At 48.2% G+C, this 27680-nt stretch overlaps 1 protein-coding gene across 1 annotated transcript; it reads right to left on the bottom strand.

Moving 5' to 3' along the window:
- Positions 1-222: 222 nt before the first annotated feature.
- On the bottom strand, positions 223-27680 carry IFNGR2 (interferon gamma receptor 2). The gene is made up of 7 exons (XM_032396952.1): positions 27532-27680; positions 17456-17588; positions 11517-11719; positions 7763-7908; positions 3935-4097; positions 3392-3549; positions 223-931 (listed from the first exon to the last, which is right to left on the bottom strand). Exons 1-7 carry the CDS (start codon positions 27614-27616, stop codon positions 749-751), a joined length of 1071 nt encoding a protein of 356 aa, XP_032252843.1. The 5' UTR covers positions 27617-27680; the 3' UTR covers positions 223-748.

Here is a 27680-nt window from a genome sequence, read left to right as displayed (position 1 = left end):
CCTGAGGTCCTAGGATCGAGCCCCGCATCGGGCTCCCTGCTCAGCGGAGAGCCTGCTTCTCCCTCTCCCACTCCCCCTGCTTGTGTTCCCTCTTTCGCTGTCTCTTTCTCTGTCAAATAAATAAATAAAATCTTAAAAAAAAAAAAAAGAAAACAGAAATTTAGAAAGACGAATTTTAAACAGTTGAAACTTTGCAGAAGATAAAGAAGGCCAAAATAAGAAAGTGAAGTGGAAAGCAGAAACTTCACATTGATTTTTTTAAAAAGTTAATTACACAGTCTTTTATTACTAGCTAGCTTAAAAAAAAAAGGCTTAAATCACTAGGAAACTATTTACAGGACGAATCACATTTTAAGTTGGGTGACTGGATATGAAGAAGGGCCACTTAATGTCCCTTCTTGGGACAGGCTGGGACAGGTGACGTGATCTGCCCGCAGGGCCGCGTCAAGGAGGGGACCCTGTGTCCTGGCTGCCGACTAACAAAGCATCAGAGGCATGCCAGAGCTGCTTTGATAACAAATAATTACATGTCTTTTTAGTGTTTAAGAGAAATCTTAATCTTTCGGGGCTATCTCTGTAGAATCATTCTGGAAACGTGTATGATTAGAAAACTCTTAAAAAAAATTAGGCTTGTTGCCCCCATGAGACCCGTTACGTCTTCCCAGGCACTGACGGGCCTTTTGGGGAGAGGAATACAGAATACTGGGCTCCAGAGAGTCCTGCCAGGGCCATCAGCAGCCTCCTCGGCTCAGAGCTCTTGTCCCACAGGCTGGCAGACCGGACCACAGTCTTGGGTCAAAGTGCTTTGGGGAACGTCTTCTTGCTCCTTCTCTGGAAACGAAACGATGGACACAGAATCCCAGGCATCATCCGTTGGCGATGTGTCCTTGTCCAGGGCCTCTAAGATAGGCTGGCTCGGGTCTTTTAAATACTTGAAAAGGTTGAAAACCAAGAGCGTCATTAGTTTATTAGCAGCCCTTCTGCTTGACGTTTACTCGGCACGGTCCTGTCTTACTCAGGGGTGCCTGCCTCTTCTGACCACCCCCGAGACAACCTACCAAATGAGAACACCCCTCACATCAGCAGTAACCTTAACGGGAACCCAAGGGCCAGCCCAGGGCACACCATACCTCGGGGAAAAGCACGTTGTGACTTCCTGCCCTTGGTGCAGGCTTGGGGACCGTTCTTCCCCAAGTGGCTCTGGAATTCTGACTTTCCAGCGAGGGAGGATGAGGGGCCTCCAGGTCACCCCTCATGGGGGAAAAGAGGGAAAGGTCGCCAGTGTTCTCCTCAGCCCCTCCACCCACCAGTCGCTTCCATCTCACAACACACACCCAGCAGAGAAGTAAGGAGAGACAGAGGGGGCCTCAGGGCGCCCCACCTGCCCCTTCCCTCCAGCCTCCGTTCCAGGCTGAGCCATCCCTTCACTGCTGAGGGACCGAGAAACTCCCGCCTCGCTCCCAGATGTGCTGAGAGACACCGCAACGCGCAGTGAGCAGAGCTGACTGATGACAAGAGGGACATAAACCAATCATGTGCGCTTCTGAAACCTCAGAAATATAAGCGAAACCTGATTTATTATTCTCGTGTAACTTCAGTGCCCTTTGATGTCTATTTTTCACACTTTCCCAGGAAAGTGAACCGAAAGACTCTGTTTTAGACCCACACCCCCAAGGACCAGCTAGTAGTAAATACACTTCATAGGGACCTGCTGGTGGTTCTTCTGAGAGAGAGATCCAGGCAAGTAAGATTCTGAGACCCATTGAGGGCTATAACTGTGTGAAGTATTAACCAGGGAAGGTTTTTTTTTTTTTTTTTTTTTTTTTTTTGTGGTAGCTACCCTCTTAACGAATTTTTAAGTGCACAATGCAGTATGAACTATAGGCACGATGATGCACAGCAGATGTCCAGAACTTACTCATCCCGCATAACTGGAACTTCATACCCATTGAACAGCATCCCCCTGGGTCCCTCTCCCCTGGCTCCCGGCAACCACATTCGACTCCTGCTTCTAGGAGGTGGACTATTCTAGATGCCTCATGTAAGTCGAATCATGCAGTATCTGTCTGAAGTTTTCTAGTGGGGAAATTCACATGTAATTTGCGTTATGTCTGGGTACTTTAAATACCTCTCCAGTTCTATTTCTAGAAGCACTACTCTTTCTCTGTAGACTTGGACCTTATCTAACACCTGTTCCTTCTAGATGTAACAGAGTAAGATTCTGTTTCCAGTATCTTTACTCCGATTTTACTGCCAATAAACCTCCAGAAACAAATACCTTTAAATAATCTTCCATCAGCTCCTTGGAGGGCTCGGCCACTGCACAGAGCCGGGGAAGGGGGGTTGCTGTGCAGGAAATCAACTTCCTGCGAGACCTGGTCCACCCATCTTCCTCAGGTCTTTCAAAATACCAGTGACATCTGGTGAGCTCTCCGTGGGGAAGGCTCTGTACTCACAGCCCTGGGTGCGTTTACTCTAGAATCCTTCTAAGTGCACAGCTCATGCCTAGAGCCCTGGCTTCACCGCCTTCCCACCCTCTGCCAGGCGTCTTGGGGGCTCTCTCCACAAGGCTCAGGTCTCACGCGCTCCTAATCTTGGCCACACCAGGCCACCTTTTTCTCCAACCTCACGCCATTAAAAAAATTGTTTTAAGTTGCAGTAAAATACACATAACATAGAATTTTCATCTTAACCAGTTTTAAATGGTATAAAATATATTCACACGGTTATCCAACCCTCACCACCATCTCCAGAACTGTTCTGATTGTGCAAAACTAGAACTGTCTCCATTAAACGCTAACTCCCCATCTCCCCCTCCCCACCCAGACCCCGGCACCCACCACTCTACTTTCAGTCTCTGTGAATCTGACTCCTCTAAGTACCTCATGTCAGTGGCATCACACAGTATTTGTCGTTCTGTGACTGGCTTATTTCACCTAGCGTGATATCCTCAAGGTTCACCCGTGTTGTTGTGTGAGTCAGAACCTCCTTCCTTTTTATGGCTGAGTAACATTCCACTGTGTGGATAGACCACATTTTGTTTATCCATTCATCCACTGACAGAAACTTAGGTTGCTTCCAGCGTTTGGCTGTTGTGAATAATGTTGCTACGAACAGGGGTGTACAAATAACTCTGTACCACTTTTTTAAGTAGGCTCCACACCCAGAAGGGAGCCCAACTCGGGGCTCGAACTCACCACCTTGAGATCAAGACCTGAGCCGAGATCAAGAGTCGGACACTCAACCGACTGAGCCACCCAGGCGCCCCTACCCTGTACCACTTTTAACTCCACTCTCTGTGTCCATGGCTTTGTCCACTGCTGCACTCCTAGGCATTACCAGGGGGTCATGGAGGGCTGACATGTCACCCACTGGATATGTGCACACGTACCTCTTCGATTTGTGACGGGATGCTTGGCGGAGAGTGAAACCAGTATTTTATCAGGCCTTTGTATTTCAGGACCAGGAAGAAACAGGCCCCCGCCAGCGCCAACAGCAACAGAAAGATGCCCACGGCAATGATGATGACTTGTTGAAGCTTGGTAGTGGCTAAAAAAGATGACACGAGAGTGAACAAGAGACCCATCCCACACATGATACAAACACGGGTCACTCTTCACCTGCCAACTGCTTAGATAGTGTCCATGTCCTTGGGAGATGGACACATACTGTCCCTCCTCCGCCCAGCCTCACATGCTCGAGTGTGTAACTAGTCCAAGCAATCCTAAAATCAAGCTGTGTTAGCTGTCCGGCGGTGTTACCGTTGTAGATCTCAGCATGAGCTGGTTAGACCTACTTGCGTGCTGGCTTCTCGTGCCTTCTCTCTGGGTCGCCCCCCTCCCACCGCCCTCCACCTCGTAAGCCAGCCCCGGTTTCACTACTTGGGGAGGATTCTTATCCCAGCTCAGAAAGGACGTAAGAAGGCACATGTTACCATCCATTGTTGTTTCGTAGCAAGATATGTTGCTTAAATGTCCGGGTCTAGAGACGTTGTTGTAGTATGTCCAAACCAGATGCGCCTTCACTTGTAAACAGTATTCTCTTAAGGGTTTCAAGTCATTCAACACAATGGAGTTGCTCCTGAAGGGACCTTTAACCTACGTAAAAAACGCCAACAGGCACGTGTGAAAATGACCCAAAGAGACGTGGTTGAGCCACTTCTAGCTTTTCCGACGTTTCCATCACCAAAGAAGAAGGAGATGCTGTTTTGAAAGAGTCACTGGCTTGCAGTGGACACATTTTATGTGTGAAAGCTGGTGAACCGTGTGGAGAAAGACGCTGATGGCTTTAGAGCTGTGTTTCTGGCTGTGAGGCCTCAGAGGGCCCACTGCAGCCACAGGACGTCTGCCACTGGAATTGAGCAAACCCCTATGTCTGGGATGGACTTTTCTCCTTCCGTGGGGCGCCTGGGTGGCTCAGTCAGTTAAGCGTCCGACTCGTGGTTTCAGCTCAGGTCATGATCTCAGGGTGGTGAGATCGAGCCCCGCGTCATGCTCAGTGGGGAGTCTGCTCATCCCTCTCCCTCCCCCCTGCACGCTCCCTCTCTCTAAAATACATACATAAATAAAATCTTTAAAAAAAAATAAAATTGCTTCAATGCCCAGTGCATTTACTTTGTATCACTATTTTGTACTTCACGGTTAATGTATTCTAGATACTTCAAGCTAGTCAACGAACAGAGAAAAAAAAAATCATCGTGGGAAATAATGTTCCTTTAGTTCCGAGTCTGCTTTTAGTTTTAACTGAAATGTGCTGATGCCTCTTACACAGTTTTGGTCAACATGATCTTCGTGAGTTATGTAATCGGGACACAGCTGGATTCCAGATTCTTGAGGATTCTGTCTCCTCCTCTTGGCCTGTCCCTGCTGCCGCCTCCCTCAGGCCTCGTCAACCCCCCCACCTGGATCCCTCTAGTCAATGGCTTCTCGCTCTCCTGGACAAAGTCGGCATTGTTCCTCCTTTCCCAAAGGAGGGAAAGATATTTTGTGGCAGTACAGGACTTCTTATAAGGGGCTTGCTTTCCTATTTTGAGATGTAGTAGGAAATGCTAGTCATTTGAAACGGTGGTATAACATATGCTCAGCAACATGGAGATGAAGCTGCGATAGTGTTGACTGAAAACGGGCAGATTATTCAATAGTATGTAGAGAGCATCTTATTTTTATTTATTTATTTATTTTTTAAGATTTTATTTATTTATTTGACAGAGAGAGACAAAGTGAAAGAGGGAACACAAGCAGAGGGAGTGGGAGAGGGAGAAGCAGGCTTCCCGCGGAGCAGGGAGCCCGATGCGGGGCTCGATCCCAGGATCCTGGGATCATGACCTGAGCCGAAGGCAGACGCTTAAGGGGCAGGCGCCCCTGAGAGCATCTTATTTTTAAAAATGTAAAATAATCACATTACTTAGGAATAGTAGGATCACAGGTGATTTTTTTTCTTCTGTTTAATGGTGATAGACTGCCAGGGCAGAGGAGAAAAATTTTTGCTTGGGATGCCACATAAAGCAATTTTTAAAAACATTTATTTATTTATTTATTTGAGAGAGAGTAAGTGTGGTGGGGGAGGGGCAGAGGGAGAGGGAGAGAATCTCAAGCAGATTCCCTGCTGAGCGTGGAGCCCTACTAAGGCTCAAGCCCATGACCCAGAGATCACAACCCAGAGATCATGACCTGAGCCCAAACTAAGAGTCCAGCACCTAACCGACCGCACCATCCAGGCGCCCCCCCACATGAAGCAATTTTAAGTACAAACTTCCTTCGGGGTTTATTTCAGCCGCCAGTTGGCATTTCTAGAATTTAGGATCACAGACTGCAGAGACCGCTGTCCTTGGGGGGCCTGCTTGCAAGGCTAACCACAGCTAGCATCTGGGAACTTGGAATCCAGAAATGTCCCCACCATTCCCTAACAAATATTGGCGGCTTATGGTAAAAACAATGTTTTCTATGCTGACCACCTGCTCTCCTTCTAGGAGTCTGGAATTTTGAACTGTGCTAGGGAGAAGAGGCCTGTTATTTCCAGTAAAACCCCTGGGCACTGAGTCTCTGATAAGCTTCCCTGGTAGACAACACTTCACATGTTGTCACAGTGGGGTTGTTGGAAGAATTAAGTGTGTCCTGTCTCTTTCGGGAGAAGGTTCTTGGAAGCTTGTATCTGGCTTCCTCTGGAGTTTGGCCCATGTGCCTCTTCCCCTTGCTGATTTTGCTTTGTGCCCTTCTTCTGTAATAAGCCATAGCCGTGAATACAACCATATGCCAAGTCCCGTGGGTCCTTCCAGCAAATCCAGGGGCTGGTCTTGGGGACACGGACTCTTAGCTGGAATGGAGATATTTTGGAGGCTCTCAGACTCATTTGAGCCCTAGCATCTTTTGTTCACAGAAGTCCAAAGTATAGCTGCTCTGGTGGAATGGGGTAAAGGGGAATCCCTTCTGGAATCTTCCAGGCCTTCTCTATTCCAGTTGACCAGACCTTGACCTCTTCATTCGGGTAAATGGTTAGTTCCTTTCTCCCCATATGATAAGAGTCTATTCTTCAGTGAGTTTTGCCTTCCTCAATGTTTTAAGATTCACCATAAAGAAATGAGTAGGAAGTACACATATAAACTATGTGGGAGAAGATCTGCAGAGCATGGGAGAGCCTGGGTGGCTCAGTCGGTTGAGCGTCCCCAGGGTCCTGGGATCGAGCCCCGTGTGGGGCTCCCTGCTCAGCAGGGAGTCTGCTTCTCCCTCTCCTTCTGCTCCTCCCCCTGCTCGTGCTCTCTTTTTCTGACAAATAAATAAAATCTTAAAAAAAAAAAAGAAAAGAAAAACTGCGGAACATGGACTCTGGGCTCAGATGTGCTAGCTGTCAGCTGCTGACCTTGGGCAACTTATTCAACCAGTTGGTTCCCTTCTCTGTGACACGGCTCGGTACAAAGATTAAATGAGATGATGTATCTAAAATGCCTGGCCCCGGGGCCCAACGCAAAGAAAGCTCTCGATAAACATCAGCTCTTATTATTATAAAAAGACTATAATCACCTTAAACTTATACAATGATGAATGTCAGTTATATCACAATAAAATGTGGAAATTTGTTTTCACATGGAAAACAAATAAAACAAAATGGTTATAATACTGTTGAGTTTAGGAAACCCTGAAGCTTACATCGATAATAAAACTTCATGATATGCAGCTTGGATAATCAGGCACTGCAGAGGACTGAAGGCCAGCATCTTCCCTCGTATTATGTAGGGCTGACCAGGGCCTGCCGGTCTCACGCACCTCAGCCCCTCCTGCATTCCTGACGGACCCTAGCACTTGCAGTCCCCCAGACATCCCGAAGCTTCCCACACCCTCCACCCTCTTCCCTAGAAGGGTCTCTCTCCTCCCAGTAGACTTTTCACCTGTTCACACATGCTCTCTTTGCAAATCACTCAAACCGGAGTAATTTATATAAACCTTGCAGACTGCAGGGATGGATTCCTTGTTGTAGAAACAGGCCCTCTAGAACCTTCTCCAGCCTTTAGAGGGCCCCAGGGGCTCCGTGCGCACCCCAAACAACAGGAATGGCGTGCTGTCAGGCAGAGAGGGGAGTTCAGAGCCACTTGGCAGAAGGGAAGGCTCAGCATAGGGAGCAGAAGCTCTGGTCTTGAAGGGAAGGATTAAACCTGATTCAGGGCTCAGACTAAGGCAACACTGGGAGGCTCTGTCCTCCTTGTCCAGTTTCCAGTTTACTTACTTTTGCTGTATCAGAAAATCAACACAAAGTAGAAAAATGCTCTTGCCTTTTGGATTCCTGCCTTTTCCCAGTAATGGACATAGTACACAAAAGTGGCCAGGGAGGCAGGGATGTCGAAGGGAGAGGAGAATCTGATGATCAGGGAGCCTTCTCCTGGGGTCACCCAGACGTTCTCAGGAGGTCCAACGGTAACTGAAATAGAGTGACGAACACAAACACAAAATATACATGTAAATATATACACATAGATACAACATATAATTTTATTTTTTAATTTAAATTCAGTTAATTAAAATATAGTGTATTATTCGTTTCAGAGGTAGAGGTCAGTGATTCATCAGTTGCATATAACACCCAGTGCTCATTACGTCACGTGCCCTCCTTAATGCCCATCCCCCGGTTACCCCATCTCCCCACCCCCCTCCCCTCCAGCAACCCTCAGTTTGTTTCCTAGAGTTGCGTCTCTTATGGTTTGTCTCCCTCTCTGATTTCATCTTGTTTTTTCCTCTCACACATAATTTTACATATATAGTGCGCGCACACACACACACACACACACTTACAAATACAGTGAGGTCGCATTCAGGCACACAACACTCCCAGAGACTGCTCTGGGCACAAGCTTCACGTGGAAGGCCATGGGGGCAGGAAGACCAGCGGGACCACGGTGCGGCACCAGGGGCTTCTCATCTTCGGTGGCAGGCGTCCCCGTGGTGGCCCAGAGCCAGTCTGTCCGCCCGCCCCCGCACTCCCACCCCAGGACACAGCTTCCAGGCAGAGTGAGACCCACAACAGGCCCGTACAGGAGCCTCCCAGGCTTAAAAGCCCCAAGAGCCAGTATCTCTTACGCCAACAGGAAGAGTTTCTAGAGCCCCCGTGAGGGACACGTAGTTACGACAACTGCTGCACTCAGCAAAGACCTGGCTCCCTAACAGGTATTTAAGATGGCCCCAAGGGAGGTGCAGGTTATCAGTCAGGGCTCATTTTGCCATAAGTGACGCTGCCTAGGAACATAGCTGACAGCCACCTTGACCAGGCTTCCAGAGAAACGGCCAGGTTAACCAAAGATCAGATTTTCATGCAGAAGGGGACAGGATTTTGTTACCCTTACCTACCACCTATCTCCTCTGTAGATTTATTTTTAATATACATTCTTATAATTTCTTTATAAATGAACAAAAGTGGTATTTATCAACTTTTAAATCCGTGTCTCCCAGCTTATCGTCAGACTATGTTTAAATATAGTACCAGAGAGATGTTGCCATCGGAAGTCTGCTTGTTGAAGCTTTTCATAGAGTTCACGGGACAACCAAGGACTGTGAGTCATAAAGTGCGTTAAAGGAAGGGTTCCAGTGTGTATCAAACAAGCACTTCAGACTGAGTATAGCTCGGGTCCCACGAGTTCTGAGAGGCCCATTCATGCACCGTTTGCACGTGCAGGCGATCGGATCACTGTGAACAGTTGTGTGTTCGTGACTGCTCATGCCTTCCGTGCTCTCGCCCGGGCTCCCCCTGGCTCTGGCATCTGGTTGGGCCACCCTACTCTGTGAGAAAGGAACTGGGCCCTGCAGGGTTTGCAGCCATGCCCTCCGGTCTCATGGGTTGTGGTGGAGGAACCAGGTCTAGACAGAGACTGGGCCGGCCTGGCCCCCCACCAGCCGGAGCCACGTTAGCGGATTAGCTGCAAGTGGCCAGAAGCTTTTGTGAACCCTGCTTGCAGATGCTGACCAGCAGGGCCCGGCCGCCTGCCCCAGGCCTCTCGCCTCTGTAGGACACTCTAGACTTTTCTGTGACTTACACATGGGAGTGGCCTGGAAGCTAGCGTGTCAGCTGTGACCAGTCACTTTGTCCCTGGAAGGTCTGTGCGGAGAGACCTGCCCTTCTGAGACTTCTGGATCCAGGATCTGGTACCAAGTGACAGGTGCCAAGAGGTTATGATACGGGTTTCTTGGGTCTAATGTACAGTGTGAATAAATGCTTGCAGCTCTTAGCCCTTTTCGATCAATGAAGCACTTTTTGAGGGGGAATGAGCCTGTGTCTCGAGGGGGAAACAATCTGCCTTCTCTCAACACATTGAAGGGAGTTTCAATTATCCGTAGATGACTTGATAGCAGCTTCCACGGACTAAGCTCTTATTGTAAACCAGGCAACAAGAAGGTCATCTTCGTTTCCCACAGGGAGAAACAGAAGCCTAGAGGTGATCGCAGTGGCCCAGAGTCCTAGCCAGTAAGGGGCAGAGCTGGGATTTGAACCTAGGTCGACGTGACGCCCTGGCCTGCCCCCTGCAGCCATCTCCTCCTCGCCCCGCACACGCTCAGTGAAGCGTCATGTTGGTTACGCACCCCAACTGCACAAGTGTTGGACACAGTGATGGGGTCTGAGGACGCCCGACTTTACAAGTGAGCCGGGGACCACCTGGGAACGCTGCTGCCTGGCTCAGGCCGGGAGGACGGGGGGCCGCCGATGCCCGGCACCGGACCGACGACTTCCACAACAGGCCCTGCTTCCATTCCCATTCCTCTTCTCCCGGGCCAGGCCTGGGGACCACCGTTACTTTTTCTTTCTTAGCTAATTCCCACCTAGGTGGCATTTCATAGCTCAGATGTGTGCTGGTTCTCTGCGCAAGGACAGGTGACTTGTCCGCAGTAAATGCCCAGCTCGAGGGGACTGCGCTGTCTTCTCTTTCCATCCCTGCATCACCTGGCACACACTGTTGATTTTTCTTCCTAGCTTCCTGTTGCAGACAACCTCAAACACGTAGGAAGGAGAGGTCAGATCAAGACAACAACTCACGTCCTTGTCACCCAGCTTGGACCCACCGTCAGGTCATGGCCAATTTTGTTCCTCTCATCCCCCTTTCCCTCAGCCCTCCCACTCTCTGGATTATTTTGAACAAACCCCAAACATCACATCATTTCATGTAAAAACTCCAGTACGTGTCTCTAAAGGATAGGATCCCCGCTTTTAAAAACATAAAATACCATGATAATACCTAAGATAAACTAACAATAATCGCTTACTAGATCATCAAATAGCTAGACAGTGACCAAACTTCCTCAGCTGTCTTCTACCTCTATTTCTGTTTGAGTCAGGATCCCATACTTTGTTTGCCTAAACCATAAACACTGAAGAAACCTGGGACACAGCTGACCATGTGAGACATGAATCATGGAAGGAGCGAATGTACAAACTAGTATCTGTTGATTCTTACGCCCTCTTCCGATTTCCGGGAGCACATCTGCTCGTTCAACCAAGCTTTACGGCATATCCGCTCTGTGCCAGCCACTTTGCAAGGCTGAATGAAAGTCTTTCTTGAACATAAAGGAGGTTGTGCCAGAAGAGATGAGGGGGATCACTGAAGCCAATATGCTAGTGTCCCATCCAGCCCAGAGGTCAGCAAGCTTTTTTGGTAAAGCGCCCTAGTAAATTAGGCTTTGCGGGCCAGACAATCCCTATTGCAACCGTTCAACTCTATTGCTGTGGCCTGAAAGCATCCATAGACCATACATTATTAAAAGACAGTGAAATCGTGTGCTAATAAAACTTTATTTACAACAACAGGTTGGTGGGCTGGATGTGGCCCACGGGCTGTGGTTTGCCAGCCCCTGGTCTAGCAAATCACACTCCTCTAGCACCAGCCTCCATGCTCAGACCAGGGGTTTGACCATCATACCCACCTGTTTGCTGGCTATGCGGAGTCAGAGACAGGACTGGGGTGCATGGAATCCACACTTCTCAGTGAGGAGTAAAGTGAAGAAAGCCTAAATGAAAAAGGAAGTTTTACAGCCAAGTTCTCTTACCATTCCAATAGTACAGGAACCAAGGCACTGATAGCCATGGGGAAACCAGGTCCTCCAACTTAGCTCGGACACGTAAAGAGACGTTGAAATGTGGTGGGAAACCATTTGAGAGGCTGGTTGGGGTGAAGTTACACTTCGTCGTGGTGACGTTCATACAGTCCACGCCTATGTCCCTGGTGTCGTACCACCTACTGTCAGAGGGGCTGCAAAGGAAAAAAGGCTTTCACTTCACGGACTTCTCTCTTCTGCCACATCCAGCGGTTTCCCCAGAGCCGATTTTTTAAAAAGCAGCTCTCCTGAGATACAATTTGCAGACCAAAGAATCCACCCCAGTTAAAGTGTACAGATTCGAAGGGTTGTGCAGCCATCACCATGATCAATTTTAGGGTGCTTTTATCATTCCCCCAAAGAAACCCCGTACCTATTAGCACTCACTCCCCACTGTGCCCTAACCCCCTAAGCCCTGGGCGACCATTAATTGTCTACTTTCAGTTTCTATGGATTTGCCTCTTCTGGACATTTCTTATAAACGGGCTCATAAACGGCATGGTCTTTTCTGATTGGCTCTTTCCACCTGGCGTGTTTTCAGGCGTGATGCGGCATACTGTAGCACCAGTGCGTCATCCCTTCTGATGGCCGAATACGATCCCAGCACACACTTATAGTACATGTCGTTTCTCTGTTCACCTGTCTATGGACATGTTGGTTGTTCCCACTTTTTCGCTGTTGTGTGTAACGCTAAGAAATATTCACGTGCAAATTTCTTTCTGGACATAACTTTTCAATTCTCTGGGGTAAATACCTAGGAGTGGAACTGATGGGTCTAACTCTTATTTTAAACTCTCTTCCAAAGTGGCTGCACCATTTTACATTCCTAGCTGCAATGTATGAGGGTTCCAATTTCTCCACATCCTCACCAACACTTGTCATTATGCCTTTTTTTCTTTTTATTATAGCCATCCTAGTGGCGGTGCTGTGGTATATCACTGTGGTTTTAAATTCACATTTCTTTGATGAATATTGATGTTGGGCATCTTTTTATGTATTTATTGGCCATTTGTATATTTTCTTTGGAGAACTGTCTACTCAAACCCTTTCTCTGTATTTTAATTGGGTTGTCTTTTAATTGTTGAGTTGTAAGAGTTCTTTATATATTCTGGATGCAAGTCTCTTATCAGACTTTTCCCATTCAGTCCTGCAACTGATTTTAATTCTTCAAACTCAGCCTCTGTAGCCAACGTCTTAGGAAAGATACCGTGTTCATACAAACCCCACTCATGCTTCCTGCTGGTGTGGAGTTTGTTTTATCCCACAGCTGCCCACTTAAAGTTTGCATCACCTGTATGAAAACCCTGCTAAGGGGCGCCTGGGTGGCTCAGTCGTTAAGCGTCTGCCTTCGGCTCAGGTCATGGTCCCAGGATCCTGGGATCAAGCCCCGCATCGGGCTCCCTGCTCCGCGGGAAGCCTGCTTCTCCCTCTCCCACTCCCCCTGCTTGTGTTCCCTCTCTCGCTGTGTCTCTCTCTGTCAAATAAATAAATAAAATCTTAAAAAAAAAAAAATAAAACCCTGCTAAATAAGAGGCCACATATTCTTGTAAATGACAATGCATTCCCCAGAGTCCCAATGCCACACCCCCACATGGGACTCTACTCTCCAGCTTTAATCTCTGTGCTTAGGTGACAGACTTGAGAAAAACCAGAGAGGTGGCTGCTAGGGACCTCAATGGGGGGCAGTAGGCTGTGTGCTCTGTAGAGACAGGCTATGCGCCCCACAGCAGCTCTGGCCTAGAAAGCAAGGCTGGGGAGACAGAAGAGACGAGGCTGGGGATCCCTGCCACCGGCTCTCACACACCACACTTCTAAGGGTGTCTTTGACCCTGACTGGAGACTCCTCTGTCAAAGTGGCCAGTGGCAAGATGAAGGCCACTTCAAGATGCGTGGCCATGGCTTCCGTGGAAGATGCTGCCATACTCACATTACCACCAAGCCCCAGGGGCCAGACCCTACTGGGGAGGGGGATCCCTGAGCACATGCACCCCCGTCTTAGATTAGGGGTGTGCTTCAGAAGGGGTAAGTGATCTTTAAAAAGTTATACAGATACTTAGAGATACTCTAACCTTCTCCCCTGCAGATCCCAGCTGTTGAACTTGGGCAAAAGGCTCCCCACATTTCAAAGGCTCATTTCCCGACTTACCAGGGAATGGACTACTCCTGTTCCCCATCCTCCCCTCTCCTCCACCCTTGGCCCTGTCTCAGAACTGCTTTTGAACAATGTTTCTCCACAAAGGGGTCTAAGGGGGGACAAATCCTCCCAATTTAAGTGACAGCTGACCCATGACAGCAGTTTCAGGGGGAAGAGCTGAAAAGGAAGCTGTGTTCTGGAGGCCGCCTCCCCCTCTCTTCGCAAAGGGGGTAAATAAGGGGATGATGTTGGCCGCACTTCAGTGACCCTGGCCTCGAGCACTGCCCCGCCCACCGCCAGACTTGGCCTCCTGTCGTGGCCCGGGCGTGGCCGAGTCTCACCCCGACAGTCCAGCGGGCTCCCCCTCACCATGTATCCATCATGGACTGCCTCTGACCCTGAATTTCAGTTTGAAAGCAGCCCTCATCATGAGAGGGAGCACAGCATGGTGGTTGAACACATGGACTCTGGAGCCAGATGACCTGGGTTCAAATCCCCATTACCCGCTTCTCTGTTCCTTAGTCCCTTATCTATAAAATGGGGATAAATTATGGTATTTGCCTCCCCGAGGGATCATGAAGGTTGCACCAGCTGACATTAGGAAAGTGCCTGAGCCAGGACCTGGTGCCCAGGAAGCACCATATAAATGGTGCCAGGTTCCACACCTGGGCGACTATGGACTTCACTGTTCGGCCTCTGTTAGATCACTTCCAAAAATGGCAAGTGTCCCCTCTGACCCAGCAATCCCTCTGCTACAAATGAAGAAAACAATCAGATGATTTATGTACGAGGACCCAAGCTGGTGACCGTCTACACCCGCAAGTGGGGAAGCGTTAAATACATCATGTGTGATGCATCATCTAATAAAATGAGCAGTAAAAATGTTTACACAGAGACCATTAGGAGGAAAAGTGCTCATACACTTAACTATGTTTGGTTGAAAAAAAAAAAAAGGAAGCAGCACCCAAAAGCGTAACCCCAGTTTTGTTTCATTTTTACGCATACCCTGGCACATTTTCAAACCAAGTGCATGCATTTAGAAAAAAGTCTAGAGAGAAATACGCCAGAAGGAGAATAGGGATTATTCTTGGGCTGTAGAGCACTAGGTTGTTTAAATTTTATTCTTTCTACTTTTCTGGGTGTTCTAGCCTTTTTTTTTTTTTTTTAAAGATTTTTTTTTAATTTATTTTTCAACAGAGAGAGAGACAGCGAGAGAGGGAACACAAGCAGGGGGAGTGGGAGAGAGAGAGGGAGAAGCAGGCTTCCCGCCGAGCAGCCCGATATGGGACTCGATCCCAGGACCCTGGGATCATGACCTGAGCCGAAGGCAGACGCTTAACGACTGAGCCACCCAGGTGCCCCGTGTTCTAGCCTTTTTGTGAAGAACGCGTGTTGCTGTTAAAATCAGAAAAATAAAATGAAATAAAAAAACGTTTTCAGAAGACTGGGCTGGTCAGGTCAAGTTTTCTTAAAGTGAAATCTCCAGATTTTTTAATGTTGGCACTAATTGAAAAAAAAAAAATTAAACACTGGGGATCAAACAAAGCCTGAAGGCCACACTCTCTGCAACCCCTGATTTAAACTCGACATTTTCCCACAGTGCTCAGTGTAATTTTGCTTTGGCTACTGTACTGTCAGAAAACAGGCACCTTCATTTCTAATTACAGTAACGCTTTACTGTAGAGAAACAGGATGGAAAAGTTCTAAGTCCCACAAGTCTCAAAATGAAATTATTTCATGTCGCTAAAATGTCCCAAACATGTAAAAGTCTTTAAAAACAAAACAAGAGCAAAGGCCCTCCTCTCATCAAATCTGCGATTGGAAAAGAAAACAAGACCAGCCCTGGTTTCAGTTTCTCATTACCCCTCAACTTTTCCAAAGAAGGACGTTCACATTCACCCCATCCTTTGTTTCTTTTACCAAAACCAGCCTCTATCCTGAAAAAACATCTGCAAAATGCTTTCCAAAAGGGAAACGAAGTAAACATGTTAGTCTGGGAAAGGAAACTGTCAAAGGTTTCAAGGAATATTTCTACTATCTCGTGAACTCTGTCGACCCAGAGATGTACTTCCCCCTTCAAGGCTAAGGGATGCGAGTCAGGATATCAGCTGTGACTTCCTGTCACCGAAATCTTGTTTAGTTCTACGACATCGTGTTTACTGAATGCTGAGTAGGGCCAGCTTCTCGGGCTCGTGACCCATGGAGGGGCACAAAGCCCCAGTCTGAGGAGGCACTCAGTTTGATGCTTGGCTGTCGCCATCTTGAAGTTCTCAGTAATTCTGGACAGGGGGCCTTGCACCATTTTCATTTTGTGCTGGGCCCCACAAATTATGTAGCTGGTCCTCGTGGACTGGTCTGCTTACTATAGATTATTGGCACTGATTTGAGGAACAGCTAAATGTAATTCAGATATGACCCCTAAACCCTGGTTTAGAATTGATTTTTATGAAGCAAATGTTGTTACAATGGACATTCAAAGGTGAAAAAGAAGTCACCGGGAAACGCACTCCTCTTACAAATGAAGTGCCCGTAATTTTTCCAGGTTCCTTCCCTGTTCTTGACCACAGATATGGTCCAAATTTTACACAGTTCCGACCACTACCAGATTATCCTTTTTAATAGCTGCCTAATGTTCAACTACTAGTTAACATGACACAATTTGGCATTTTTCTGCTGATGGACATGAATTTATACTGCAATGTCTATCTTCACGAATACTAGTGGCTTTTTTTCCTTTCCTTTTTTTTTTTTTTTTAAGATTTTATTTATTTATTTGAGAGAGCAAGAGTTTTGGGAGAGGGAGAGAGAATCTGAAGCAGATTACGCACTGAGCACAGAGCCCGACTCAGGGTTCCATCCCACAACTGGGAGATCATGACCTGAGCTGAAACCAAGAGTCGGACGCTTAACTGACCGAACCACCCGGGGACCCCATTTTTTTTTCTTTTTCTGATGGGGGCTTGTATTACCTGCATAGGGGGAAAGTGACGTGGACATTTCTGTGACTCTAGCTGTATGGTGGATGACTCTGCTGGAGGGCTGTGCTAACGCGTCCTCACCCAGCACGATCTCCATCAACCACACTCTCCCAAGCACTGAGCATTACCATTTCCTTAAATTTTGTGTAACTGGTAATATAAAATGACTTGGCCAATAATTTTAACTTAGTCTTCTCTTAACCTATGTAACAAGGTAAACACGTAACAACGGAGGACTTCGATTCTGCCTTTCTTTTTCCCTTACGCGTTTCTGTTGCACACCGAGCGATGATAAACTGTGAAAGCGGGTGAGCGAGAGAATGAGGGGCCAGAAGAATGTGTGAAATGGAAAACCCCTTTTAGAAATCGAGAATTAGTAGTAATTAAGTGAATACTTTCCTTAGTAGGCCAAATCTGGCCCGTAAGGTTCGATAACCAGGTTTTCAAACTTGAAGAAGATGAAGGCTACGAGGTGCCTCCTGCCCTTTCTAGACAGGAAGCCCTCTTCTACACGCCTCTTCTGAAACCAGTGAGAACAGTCTCGCCGCCCAACTAAGAAGCCCTGTGGGTAGGCAGCCGAGTCTCTGACACCAGTACTGTCTACTTCGCGTGAGTGGGAGGTGGTGAAATCTCTGTCCTCCGAGATTTTAAAAGTACAAGAGAAATATCTGCTTCCAGTGGATTTGCCCTCAATCTTGCCAAGAGGCAAGCCCGAGCGGCTGGCCCCCGGCCCCCCGCGCCACTCCCCGTAAGGATGCCAACAGAAGGATCCAGCTTACTATTTGAACTGCACCTGGTAGACCACCGGCCTCGTGTCGTTGCTCAGGGACCCCGGCTCCCAACTCAGAACCTGCTCGGCGTTGTACAGGTGGACCTTCGGGTTTCGAGGAGCTGGCAGCTGGGCGCGAGAGTCTTGAAAGGGGCAGGGAGTGAGAGTAGGGGGCGGAGGTGAGAGAGAAACGGGGGAGGGTTGAAAGAGAAAATCTGATTACAACAATATTTAAATGCACATCATCAAACCATTCACACAACTCCGTTTTTGTCAAAGTACAGGAATCGTTATTACCAGGGTCTCCAGGCATGTCCCCTCACCCCCACCTTTCACTAAATATGGCACCAGCTACACAGTCCATGAAGGAAAGAGAGGCTTGGGGCCTGCAGATTCCAGTTCTTCTGAACAGGGCCCGGGTACCGGAGTCCGGCTCGACTAGAATTCGTGTTCTATCTCTAATAAGCAGGTGCGGCTGGGCAGGTTAACTTGACAGTCTGGGCCCCACTGTCTTCTTCAGGAATAAGGGCTAAATAACCATACAGTCCCTAAGTGAACATTGAATTGGTGGCCACGGGACATGCATTCACCCCAGACATGCACTGGTACCAAGGGAGGGCCTGGTAAACCTCCACACACGTGCACACACGTGCACACACTCACACGCCCACACCCCGCACCAGGTGTGCAAAGCCCAAAGGCACGTGGAGGGTGAGACATGTCCTTTGGGCTTCGTAAAGAGTTGCAGTGTTTCTCAAGGACCCTCAGTATCAGAATCACCAAGGTCCCGCTTAAAATGCAGATCCCCAGGCCCACCCCCCAGACCAGGAAATCCACGAACAGCCAAATAACACCCGCCCCTGGGGATCCACCACCAAGGCCAGAGCCCCCGTCCTGGGGTGACCTGGGAGGCACAACCCAAGCAGGTACTTCACAGGACAGGGCTGGGGACCACAAGCACAGGAGCCTCTTCTCTTGCAAGAAAACATGATCATGATGGGCCTTTCTCTGAGATTGAAAGAGGAATGAGAAAATGCCCAGGAGGTGGAAAGAAAGGTTCTGGAACATGCTGTTCCAGAATTCAGAGCAGGAAATTCAAACCATATGTTTTCAGTAAGCACATCCAATCTCCAGGAATGGTGGCCAGCTCTTCTTCTGAAAGGCACGTTACCAAGAGTCTGTGGCCACTTGTTTACTTCCAGAAGGCCCACTGTCTCCACAGCTCTGAGCTTAGGAGGGCCTTCGTTCCTTATTCAACCGGCTAACCAACACTTCTGCCAGTTCACACCAGGGCCAAAGGCAGGCAGGCTGGGGCCGTCTGGAGGGAGGCTGTTCTGCTGGGCAGGCCCATCTGGCTCACTGAGGCTGCTGTGCGGCCCCGGCGGATCGAGAGCGCAGCTGACTGGAGGCCTGCTGCTGGGAGCAAGGTGCAGCACCCCCCCACCCCCCGGGGGAGGGCTTCCTTAGGGCCGGGCACTTGTCAGAGTCTCAGAAACCTCCTTTTACTTTCCTATCAGTTTCCTATGGATGCTGAGATGAAGTAGCGCCGATTTAGTGTCTTAAAACAACCCAGCTTGATCACTTACAGTTCTGGAGATCAGAAGTTTGAAACTGGTCTCACTGGGCTAACGTCAGGGTGTTGGCGGGGCTGGGCTCCTCCTGGAAGCTCTGGGGGAGAAATGGCTCCTTGCCTTAGGCAGCTTCTAGAAGTAGCCCACATTCTTTGGCTCTGACTCCTTCCCCCAGCAACAATGGGCTGATTCCTTCTCTCTCTCTGTCTTTTTTTTAAGTGACTACCCATTTATTTATTTTTCTTAAAAAAAATTTTTTTGAAGATTTATTGATTTATTTTATAGAGAGAGAGCACGAGCAGGAGGGGCACAGGGAGAGGAGAGAGAAACCCAAGCAGACTCTGCACTGAGCACGGAGCCTGACATGGGTTTGATCCCACGACCCCCGAGATGATGACCTGAGCCGAAATCAAGAGTCAGACACTTAACCGACTGAGCCAACCAGGTACCCCTTTTTAAATTTTTATTTAAATTCTAGTTAGTTAACATACAGCGCAATATTGGTTTCAGGAGTAGACTTCAGTGATTCATCACTTACATATAACACTCGGTGCTCATCACAACAAGTGCCCTCCTTAACGCCCATCAGCCCATCCCTCACCCACCTCCCTCCATCAACCCTCAGTTTGTTCTCCATTGTTAAGAGTCTCTAATGGTTTGGTTTCTCTCTCTCTCTTTTTTTTCTTCCCCTCTGTTCATCTGTTTTGTTTCTTAAATTCCACACAAGTGAAATCATATGGTATTTGTTTTTCTCTGATTTATTTCACTTAGCATAACACACTCCAACTAGATCCACATTGTTGCAAATGGCAAGATTTCATTCTTTTGGATGGCTGAGTAATATTCCACTGTATGGCTATACCACATCTTCTTTATCCATTCATCAGTCGATGGCCATTTGGGCTCTTTGTATAGTTTGGTTATTGTTGATAGTGCTGCTATAAACACTGGGGTGCATGTGCCCCTAAGAATCTGTATTTTTGTATCCTTTGGGTAAATACCTAGTAGTGCAATTGCTGGATCAGAGGGCAGTTCTAGTTTTAACTTTTTAAAAAAGATTTTATTTATTTGAGAGAGAGAGGGAGGGAGAGAGAGAGAGCAGAGGGAGAGACAAGAGGGACAGGGAGAGAGAGAATCCCAAGCAGACTCTGTGCAGAGCACGGAGCCCAATGTGGGGCTCAATTTCACGACCCTGAGATCATGACCTGAGCCAAAATCAAGAGCTGGATGCTCAACTGACTGAGCCACTCAGGTGCCCTCTATTTTTTTTTTTTTTTATTGTTATGTTAATCCCCGTACATTACATCATTAGTTTTAGATATAGTGTTCCATGATTCATTGTTTGTGCATAACACCCAGTGCTCCATGCAGAACGTGCCCTCCTCAATACCCATCACCAGGCTAACCCATCCTCCCACCCCCCTCCCCTCTAGAACCCTCAGTTTATGTGCCCTCTATTTTTAATTTTTGAGGAAACTCTACACTGTTTTCCAGAGTGGCTGTACCAGTTTGCATTCCCACCAACAGTGTAAGAGGGTTTCCCTTTCTCTGCATCCTTGCCAACACCTGTCGTTTCCCGTGTTGTTAATTTTAGCCATTCTGACAGGTGTGAGGTGGTATCTCATTGTGGTTTTGATTTGCATTTCCCTGATGATGAGTGATGTTGAGCATCTTTTCATGTGTCTGTTGGCCATCTGTACGTCTTCTTTGGAAAAATGTCTATTCATGTCTTCTGCCCATTTCTTAACTGGATTATTTGTTTTTTTGGGTGTTGAGTTTGGTAAGTTCTTTATAGATTTTGGATACTAACCCTTTATCAGCTATGTCATCTGCAAATATCTTCTCCCATTCCGGAGGCTGCCTGTTGGTTTTGTCGACTGTTTCCTTTGCTATGCAGAAACTTTTTATCTTGATGGAGTCCCAATAGTTCATCTTTGCTTTTGTTTCTCTTGCCTTTGAAGACCTGTCTAGCAAGCAGTTGCTGAGGCCAAGTTCGAAGAGATTGCTGCCTGTGTTCTCCTCTAGGATTTTGATGGTTTCCTCTCTCACATCTTTCATCCATTTTGAGTTTATCTTTGTGTGTAGTGTAAGAAAGCAGTCCAGTTCCATTCTTCTGCATGGTGCTATCCAGTTTCCCCAGCACCATTTATTGAAGAGACAGGGCCGATTCCTTCTCATGATGTCACCACTCTGGTCTGACTCTCCTGCCTCCCTCTTCGAGGACCCTTATGATGACACTGGGCCCACGGAGCCCTACCATCCAGGGTCCTCTCACCATCTCAGGATCCCTGGTCACACCTGCAAGGTCCCATTTGCCACGTGAGGTCACACAGCCACAGGCTCTGTGGCTTAGGATGTGGACATCTTTGGGGACCGTTATTTTGCCTGCCACAGTGCCCTTCACCATCCCGTCTCTGGGGAGGAGCCGTCTCCTGGCACCCCCATCTCCCAGATCCAGACATTCAGCTAAGGAAGGAAGCACCAACGGGCCGAGCAAGAAGAGTGGACTTCCACCCCAACTGACAGGTGGCCCAGAAGAAAGGCTTCCCCGTAAACGTGGAGTCTCCAGATGAGCCCTCTACTTTCTTCAGCTTTCATTTTCCCAAGGTGTGGGGAGTTGATCCACAGTTTTACTCTGACATTTGACTTTCCTGGAATCCCCTGTCTTACCACATTCATAGACAATAACAAGTCTTACAACTGAGGGTTTCACAACGAAGCACCAAAGACTGCCCACTCATTAGCAACTGCCTCATCACACTGCCCTCTGCACCTCTCAGAAGGCCTGTCCTTGAACTGCCTCGCCCCTGCACCATGGACCCCACGGGGCCCTCCTTGTTCCTGGGAAACTCAGAGCCTGCCCTTGCCGCTCCTTCTCTGGAACCTTCTTTCCGGCTATGCCACAGCTCTCTCCCCTCCTCCCTCAGGTCTCTGCTCTTACTAGAGTGGTTTCCTGTGTAAAATGCCCAGGGTGCAGGGTTCCCTGTCCCTGCCTGATTCGTCTGCATGGTGCTTGTTCACCACCTGGGTCCTTTGTTTACACCACGGTGCTTAGGAGCATGGATTCCAGAACTAGACTGCCTGAGTTCAAATATGCACGCTCCTTAGGGCCTTGGGCAAGTTATTTAACTTCTTTTTGCCCCAGCTGTCTCATCTGTAAAATGGGTACAGTACAGACTTCATGGTGTTGTTATGAGGAGAGAATGAGTTAGTTTCATGCTTGGGGCTGAGGACAGGGCAAGCACCTTGTGATCCGTGCCTCTCCTCATTGCCAGCAGTTTACCCACAGTCTCCCTGAACACGAGAGTGGGGAGCTCCAGGAAGGCTGGGTGTTGTTGGATTTGGGGATCGTTTTACCCCTCCCCTCCCCCCCTGCATGGAATAGCAGGCACTCAGGATCTGGGGAATGACTGGCCTGCAGCCCAGCAGCGTGCTTGCCTTCAGAGATTACATAACCAACTTCTTGTCCTCAGCGGTGCATTCATCCACTGGAAAACCAGGCAGAGCTTAGGTTCCCCTTTTCCTTCCTTGCTTTACGCTTAAATTCCTCCCTTTTGTCTGGTCTCTGCTGCGTCAGGGAGTGGGTGGACAACGCTGGGCTGTGACTTATCTGTTTGGCTCCAAAGAGTCAGCATTCTTAGGGTCATAGTGCCTGCTGTCAAAGGTGTCCATAAAGGCTCAGTGGGAAGAGAACCAAACTTATGGACAAAGGGCTTAGGCTGGAAGGCTGATCCTGTGACCTACAGTCACAGATCCTGCCAACAACCCAGTTGAGCCTCAGTTTCCTCCTGACTCGTGGAACAATGCCATCTCTCCCGGAGTTGTAGTGAGGGGCAAATGCAAAACCACAAACGAAAGGCAAATTAGACACTGCTGTCTAAGTAAATTTCTAAGACGTGACTGTTTCAGGGTGTCCTGATTCCTCATGATATGGCTGCTTGCGCAGGTGGCGAGCAACAACCAGTCACCCAGACTCTGCCTTCAGGGACCCGTAACAGGGCGCTGAGCCCCGTGCTGAGCACTGTATCAATGGTCTGACTCCGATGTAGGCAGAATAGTGGCCCCCAAAGATGTCTGTGTCCTGTGATTATATTAGGTTACATGGCAAAGGGGAACTGAGGTTGTAGACACAATTTAGGTTCCTCATCAAAAGACCTTAAAATAGGGAGCTTATCCTCAAATAGCTGGGTGGACCCAGTGTCATCACAATGGTGTTTCTCTGGAAGCTGGAGAAGGCAAGTCAATGAATCTCCCCCTAGAACCTCCAGAAAGGAACGTATCCTTATTGACACCTTGATTTTAGCCCAATGGAACCAGCATCTGGCTTCTGACCTCCAGAGCTGTAAGATAATAAATTCTCTTGCTATTTTAAGGCACTAAGTTGGCGGTGATTTGTTACAACAGGCACTAATATGGTCCCTGGAGGGGGATACCAGGGCTTTAATGACACCCAGCTCCTACAAGATAAAAGCTCACAGTAATAGTAGGGGGTACAAAGTTCTACTTCCCCTCCCCTCTCCATGCCCTTGGGATAATCCTCATAAACTATCAATGGTAAGAAGAGATAATGTAGGGATCACCTGTGTGGAGTGTCCTCTGCCCCTCATGACTACAGCTCCTCCTGTGCCCCCTTCCTGCCCTGCCCATGACATCTGATCCACCCTGGATTCCAGGCATTTGAGACTTCACCTTAAGAATAGGCTATCCTGGGTCTCAAAAGGATAGTTTGGTTAACATACATCACGCACAGAGGGGCGCCTGGGTGGCTCAGTTGGTTAAGCATCTGCCTTCGGCTCAGGTCATGATCCTGGGGTCCTGGGATTGAGTCCCTCCTTGGGCTCCCTGCGTCGGGCTCCCTGCTCAGTGGGGAGTCTGCTTCTCCCTCTCCCTCTACCCCTCGCCCATCCCCACTCATGCTCTCTCTCTCTCTCTCTCTCTCTCGCTCCCTTGCTCTGTCTCAAATACAACAAATAAAATCTTTTAAAAAAACCCTACACATCACACACAGATAATGAAGTATATTAAAATAAATTAACATTAAAATTAATCATTTAATCTTGACATCCAAAGACCCCTCAGGATCTTTCCATGGATGGGGCGTTATGATGAACATCAATGACCTTGCAGGTGAGGAGAAGCCAAAAACAATCCCTGAATCCTCAGCTGTAACCAGGAAGTTGCTCTGATCAGTAAATCCTCAACATCAGCTTATTTACCTAGACCATTTGTCTCTTCCTATAAAGGACAATTTTGTTTCCTTGAGAGTAGATGGGGCTATTACCTACTTGAAAAGAATGGTGGAGAAAATAAAGACAGAGAATGTTTATAAAACCTTGTCTGACCTAGAAGAGTGGTCTAATACATGCTATTACTATCATTTTTAGTTTGCCCCAAAACATGTCACCTACTTAGGAGTTTTAACTGTTGAGATTATGGGCAAATAAGAGTTACTTAATGCAGGAGTGTCTGGGTCGCTCAGTCAGTTATGCATCCAACTCTTGATTTTGGCTCGGGTCACCATCTCAGGGTTGTGAGATTGAGTCCTATGTCAGGCTCCGTGCTCAGCGGGGAGTCTGCTTCTCTCTCTCTCTCTTTCCCTCTGCCCCTCCCCCTGCACTCTCTCTCGAAAATAAATAAATCTTAAAAGAGTTACTTAATGCACATTAACATTTGCAATGGTTTTCAGGTTGTTGGGCATTTACTATCTTTCTCAGTGGTCTCTCTTCGCATTCGAAGAAGCTTTAATTGGTCAAGTTAGCAAATCATGGTAGTAAAATTCTAAGGCACAAGTACCTTTCCAATCTACTGCAAAACTAAGCAGCAGGTACAAATACAAAGAGAAGCCTCAATTCTTCAACATTCAGGTAAATGGCCAGAGAGACAGTTGATTTACTGCACTTTAGTGGAGTTGATTAATTTTTAATCTAAAGCAAATGGCCACTGCTTAAAGCATTACTACTGAGGGGAGCAAAATATGCAACCCCAAAATATGTCACTTTGGCATGTTGATTTTTTTTTGCATATTAATTATTTGGAATTAAAGTTACTTAAAAAACAGTCGGTGTAAGAAGGACACTCTGATTTTCCTTTATCCCCTTAAAAGCAGGAAATAAATCTCTCCTGTGAAGGTATCCTCCCTATACCAGGAGGGTAAAGGGCATCTTTACTCAGAGATAGGAGATTCAAGGCTGAAAAGGCTGTATAAACAAACTTTGTTACTTCTTCATTAATTTGAGACCCCAAATTCAAATCCCCTTGTTTGGTTAAATCTCTGCAAATCATTGTTTCTATATCTAAAAGGTATGAAAGCTGCTTTCTTTGGTCACTTCTTCGAGTCTTATATTTTTATAAGCTCCTATAGGTACAAAATTAAATCTGTTTTTCTCCTGTTACTCTGTCTCATGTCAACTTAATTATTAGACCAGTGGAAGAACCTAGAAGGCAAGAAAGGAAAAGTTTCCCTCCCCTACACTACAATTTAGATCAGGTCCAATATTTTATGTATGTTATCCTTAACATACAACTCTAAGGGGTAGATATTAGAAGTTTTCCTTTTTAAAAATTTGCTTCCAACACTTATTTTTTTTCTAACCATAAAAACAACCTCATAATTACTGAAGGACAATTGTGAATTATGAAAAAGCGTGGAAATTTTTCTACTACCCATTTACCATGTAACCATTGTTAATAGTTCCACTCTGTGCTTTGACTAACATAGTTTCTCTTAAAAATATCCCAGTTAGTTTTTTTTAATGGTTTATTATCAAAAAATTTCAAGTAGTCACAAAAGAGATTAGTATAATATGGTGCTATTTTTCAAAGGATCTGTGATGAAGGACCAGTTTCTTTCTTTCTTCTTCTTTTTTTTTAGGGGGGGGAGCGACAGAGGGCGAGGGTGAGAGAGAAGAGAGAGAGAGAGAGAGAATCTTAAGCTGGCTCCACGCCCAGGGGAGCTGACATGGGGCTTGATCTCATGACCTGAGCTGAATCAGGAGTCTGATGCTTAACCAAATGAGCCACCCAGGTGCCCCCACACCAGTTTATTTCTCATGCATCACACTGACCCAAACTTCGGTACAAGACAATAAAAGATAATTACTAGAAAGAGGGGCATGGCCTCAGGTGTTGGGGCAATGTCAAATTGCAAAGTTTCTAAATATTTCTTTCCCAGTCGGACTCATGGCAGACAAGTCACAAATGCTGCATAGACCCCCCCCCCCCCCCCCCCCCCGCTAGCACCCATAGTCAGTAACCAACCAGCATTAAGCCATCACCCAGCTCAGGCAGTTACCAACATTTTGTCAAAGCCCAGATCCCAACTGAAGGAGGCCCAGGGAGGGCAGAACAGAGATTGCTCAAGACTTGAAGCTGGGGAGGGGTGAAGTCAGGATTCAAATCCATCTGTCTCAAAGGAAAACAACCATTTGGCCCGGAGCACACATCTTCATCTGCAAGGCTCCCCTTATCAAGGAGCTATGGAATTTAAGGACCTTTCTAAGTGATGTTGGCAGAAGAAACAAATCTAAACCACACCCTGAGCTTCACATGGGTGAAAACTTCTCAATTCTTGAGACTATTTAAGAGCTCCCCAACCTACCACAGTCTGTCCCTGAGAAAGAACCAGCAAAACACTTCCTCACTGAGGTCTTCTTTCCTTTTTCTTTTCCTTCTTCTTTTCTTTTCTTGGAGTTTTTAAATTTGGCTTATAAGTATGGGCAGTTAGTGTCAGAGGGAAGGAGGAGGCTGACCCAGGGAAGGCATTGTCTGGATGGGAGCTGAGCTGGGATTAAAAGTCTGGTTCCAGTTGACTCCCTGCCATCAACACCAACACGACTGGGGCTCCGGGCATTTCTGAGTCCTGCCCTGAGTGCTGCCCACCCCCCATCTGTCCGATCCTAGGAAAAGGAGCATCTGGACTCTCACACTCACTAGCAAACGCACCCCCGCCCCAGTCAGAGTCACTTTTCCAGCCTGTGGCTGACCTCCGCCGCACGCAGCTGCAGGGAAGGAAGGCCTGGGCCCCGCTTCTAACTCAGGCCCCGGGGGAAGCAGGGGCTGCGGTCAGCCAGGCCAGGATGAAGAACGTGTGGCGGGCAGAGGCGGCCCTTTCCCGAGCCCTGCAGTCGCTCTTCCTTTGTTCACGCGGAGACATTCGCGGACCTCGGCCGCGCTCGGCTGCAGGGAGCGGCGGCGCGGGGGTGGGAGAAGATGAGCCGCAGAGTGTCCCGAGTCACGCAGGGGCAGAGGCAGCGTCTCGGGCCTCGGAGGGGTGATCCGGGGCGCGGGCGCCGGGAGGAGCGACCGCCGTCCCGCGGCTGCTCGGGAGCCCGGGGGCTCCCCGCCCAGGGACTGCCCGGAATTCCCGGCCGGCCAGCCCACACCCCACACCCACGTCAGGCTTCGCGCAAGCCCCCCCCCCCCCGCCTCCACTGCGGGCTCTTCGCACCCCTCACCCGCGCAGGGCACCCCTCGGGTCGCCACCCGCCGCGACGACGCCTCCCCAGGCCGGGCTTACCTGCCGGGGCCGCGGCGGCGGCGCGGCCGCCGAGCAGCAACAGCAGCGGCAGCAGCAGCGACAGGAGCGACGGAGGCGGCCGCATGGCCCGGGGCTCTGGCGCCGGAGGCTCGGCGGCAGCTTTGGGGACGGCCCGGCCCCGGCGCGGG

The sequence above is a fragment of the Phoca vitulina genome, unplaced genomic scaffold (assembly GCF_004348235.1).
Source record: "Phoca vitulina isolate PV1807 unplaced genomic scaffold, GSC_HSeal_1.0 scaffold95, whole genome shotgun sequence".
NCBI classification, from domain to species: Eukaryota; Metazoa; Chordata; class Mammalia; order Carnivora; family Phocidae; genus Phoca; species Phoca vitulina.
This window is presented reverse-complemented; position numbering and strand designations above follow the sequence as displayed.

Coding starts and splice junctions, on each gene's coding strand:
- IFNGR2 (XM_032396952.1), bottom strand. CDS start 27,616: ATGCGGCCGCCTCCGTCGCTCCTGTCGCTGCTGCTGCCGCTGCTGTTG. Junction 17,589..27,531: donor CGCCGCCGCGGCCCCGGCAG/GTAAGCCCGGCC, acceptor GCCCCTTTCAAG/ACTCTCGCGCCCAGCTGCCA. Junction 3,550..3,934: donor CTACGAAACAACAATGGATG/GTAACATGTGCC, acceptor CATCTTTTTTAG/CCACTACCAAGCTTCAACAA.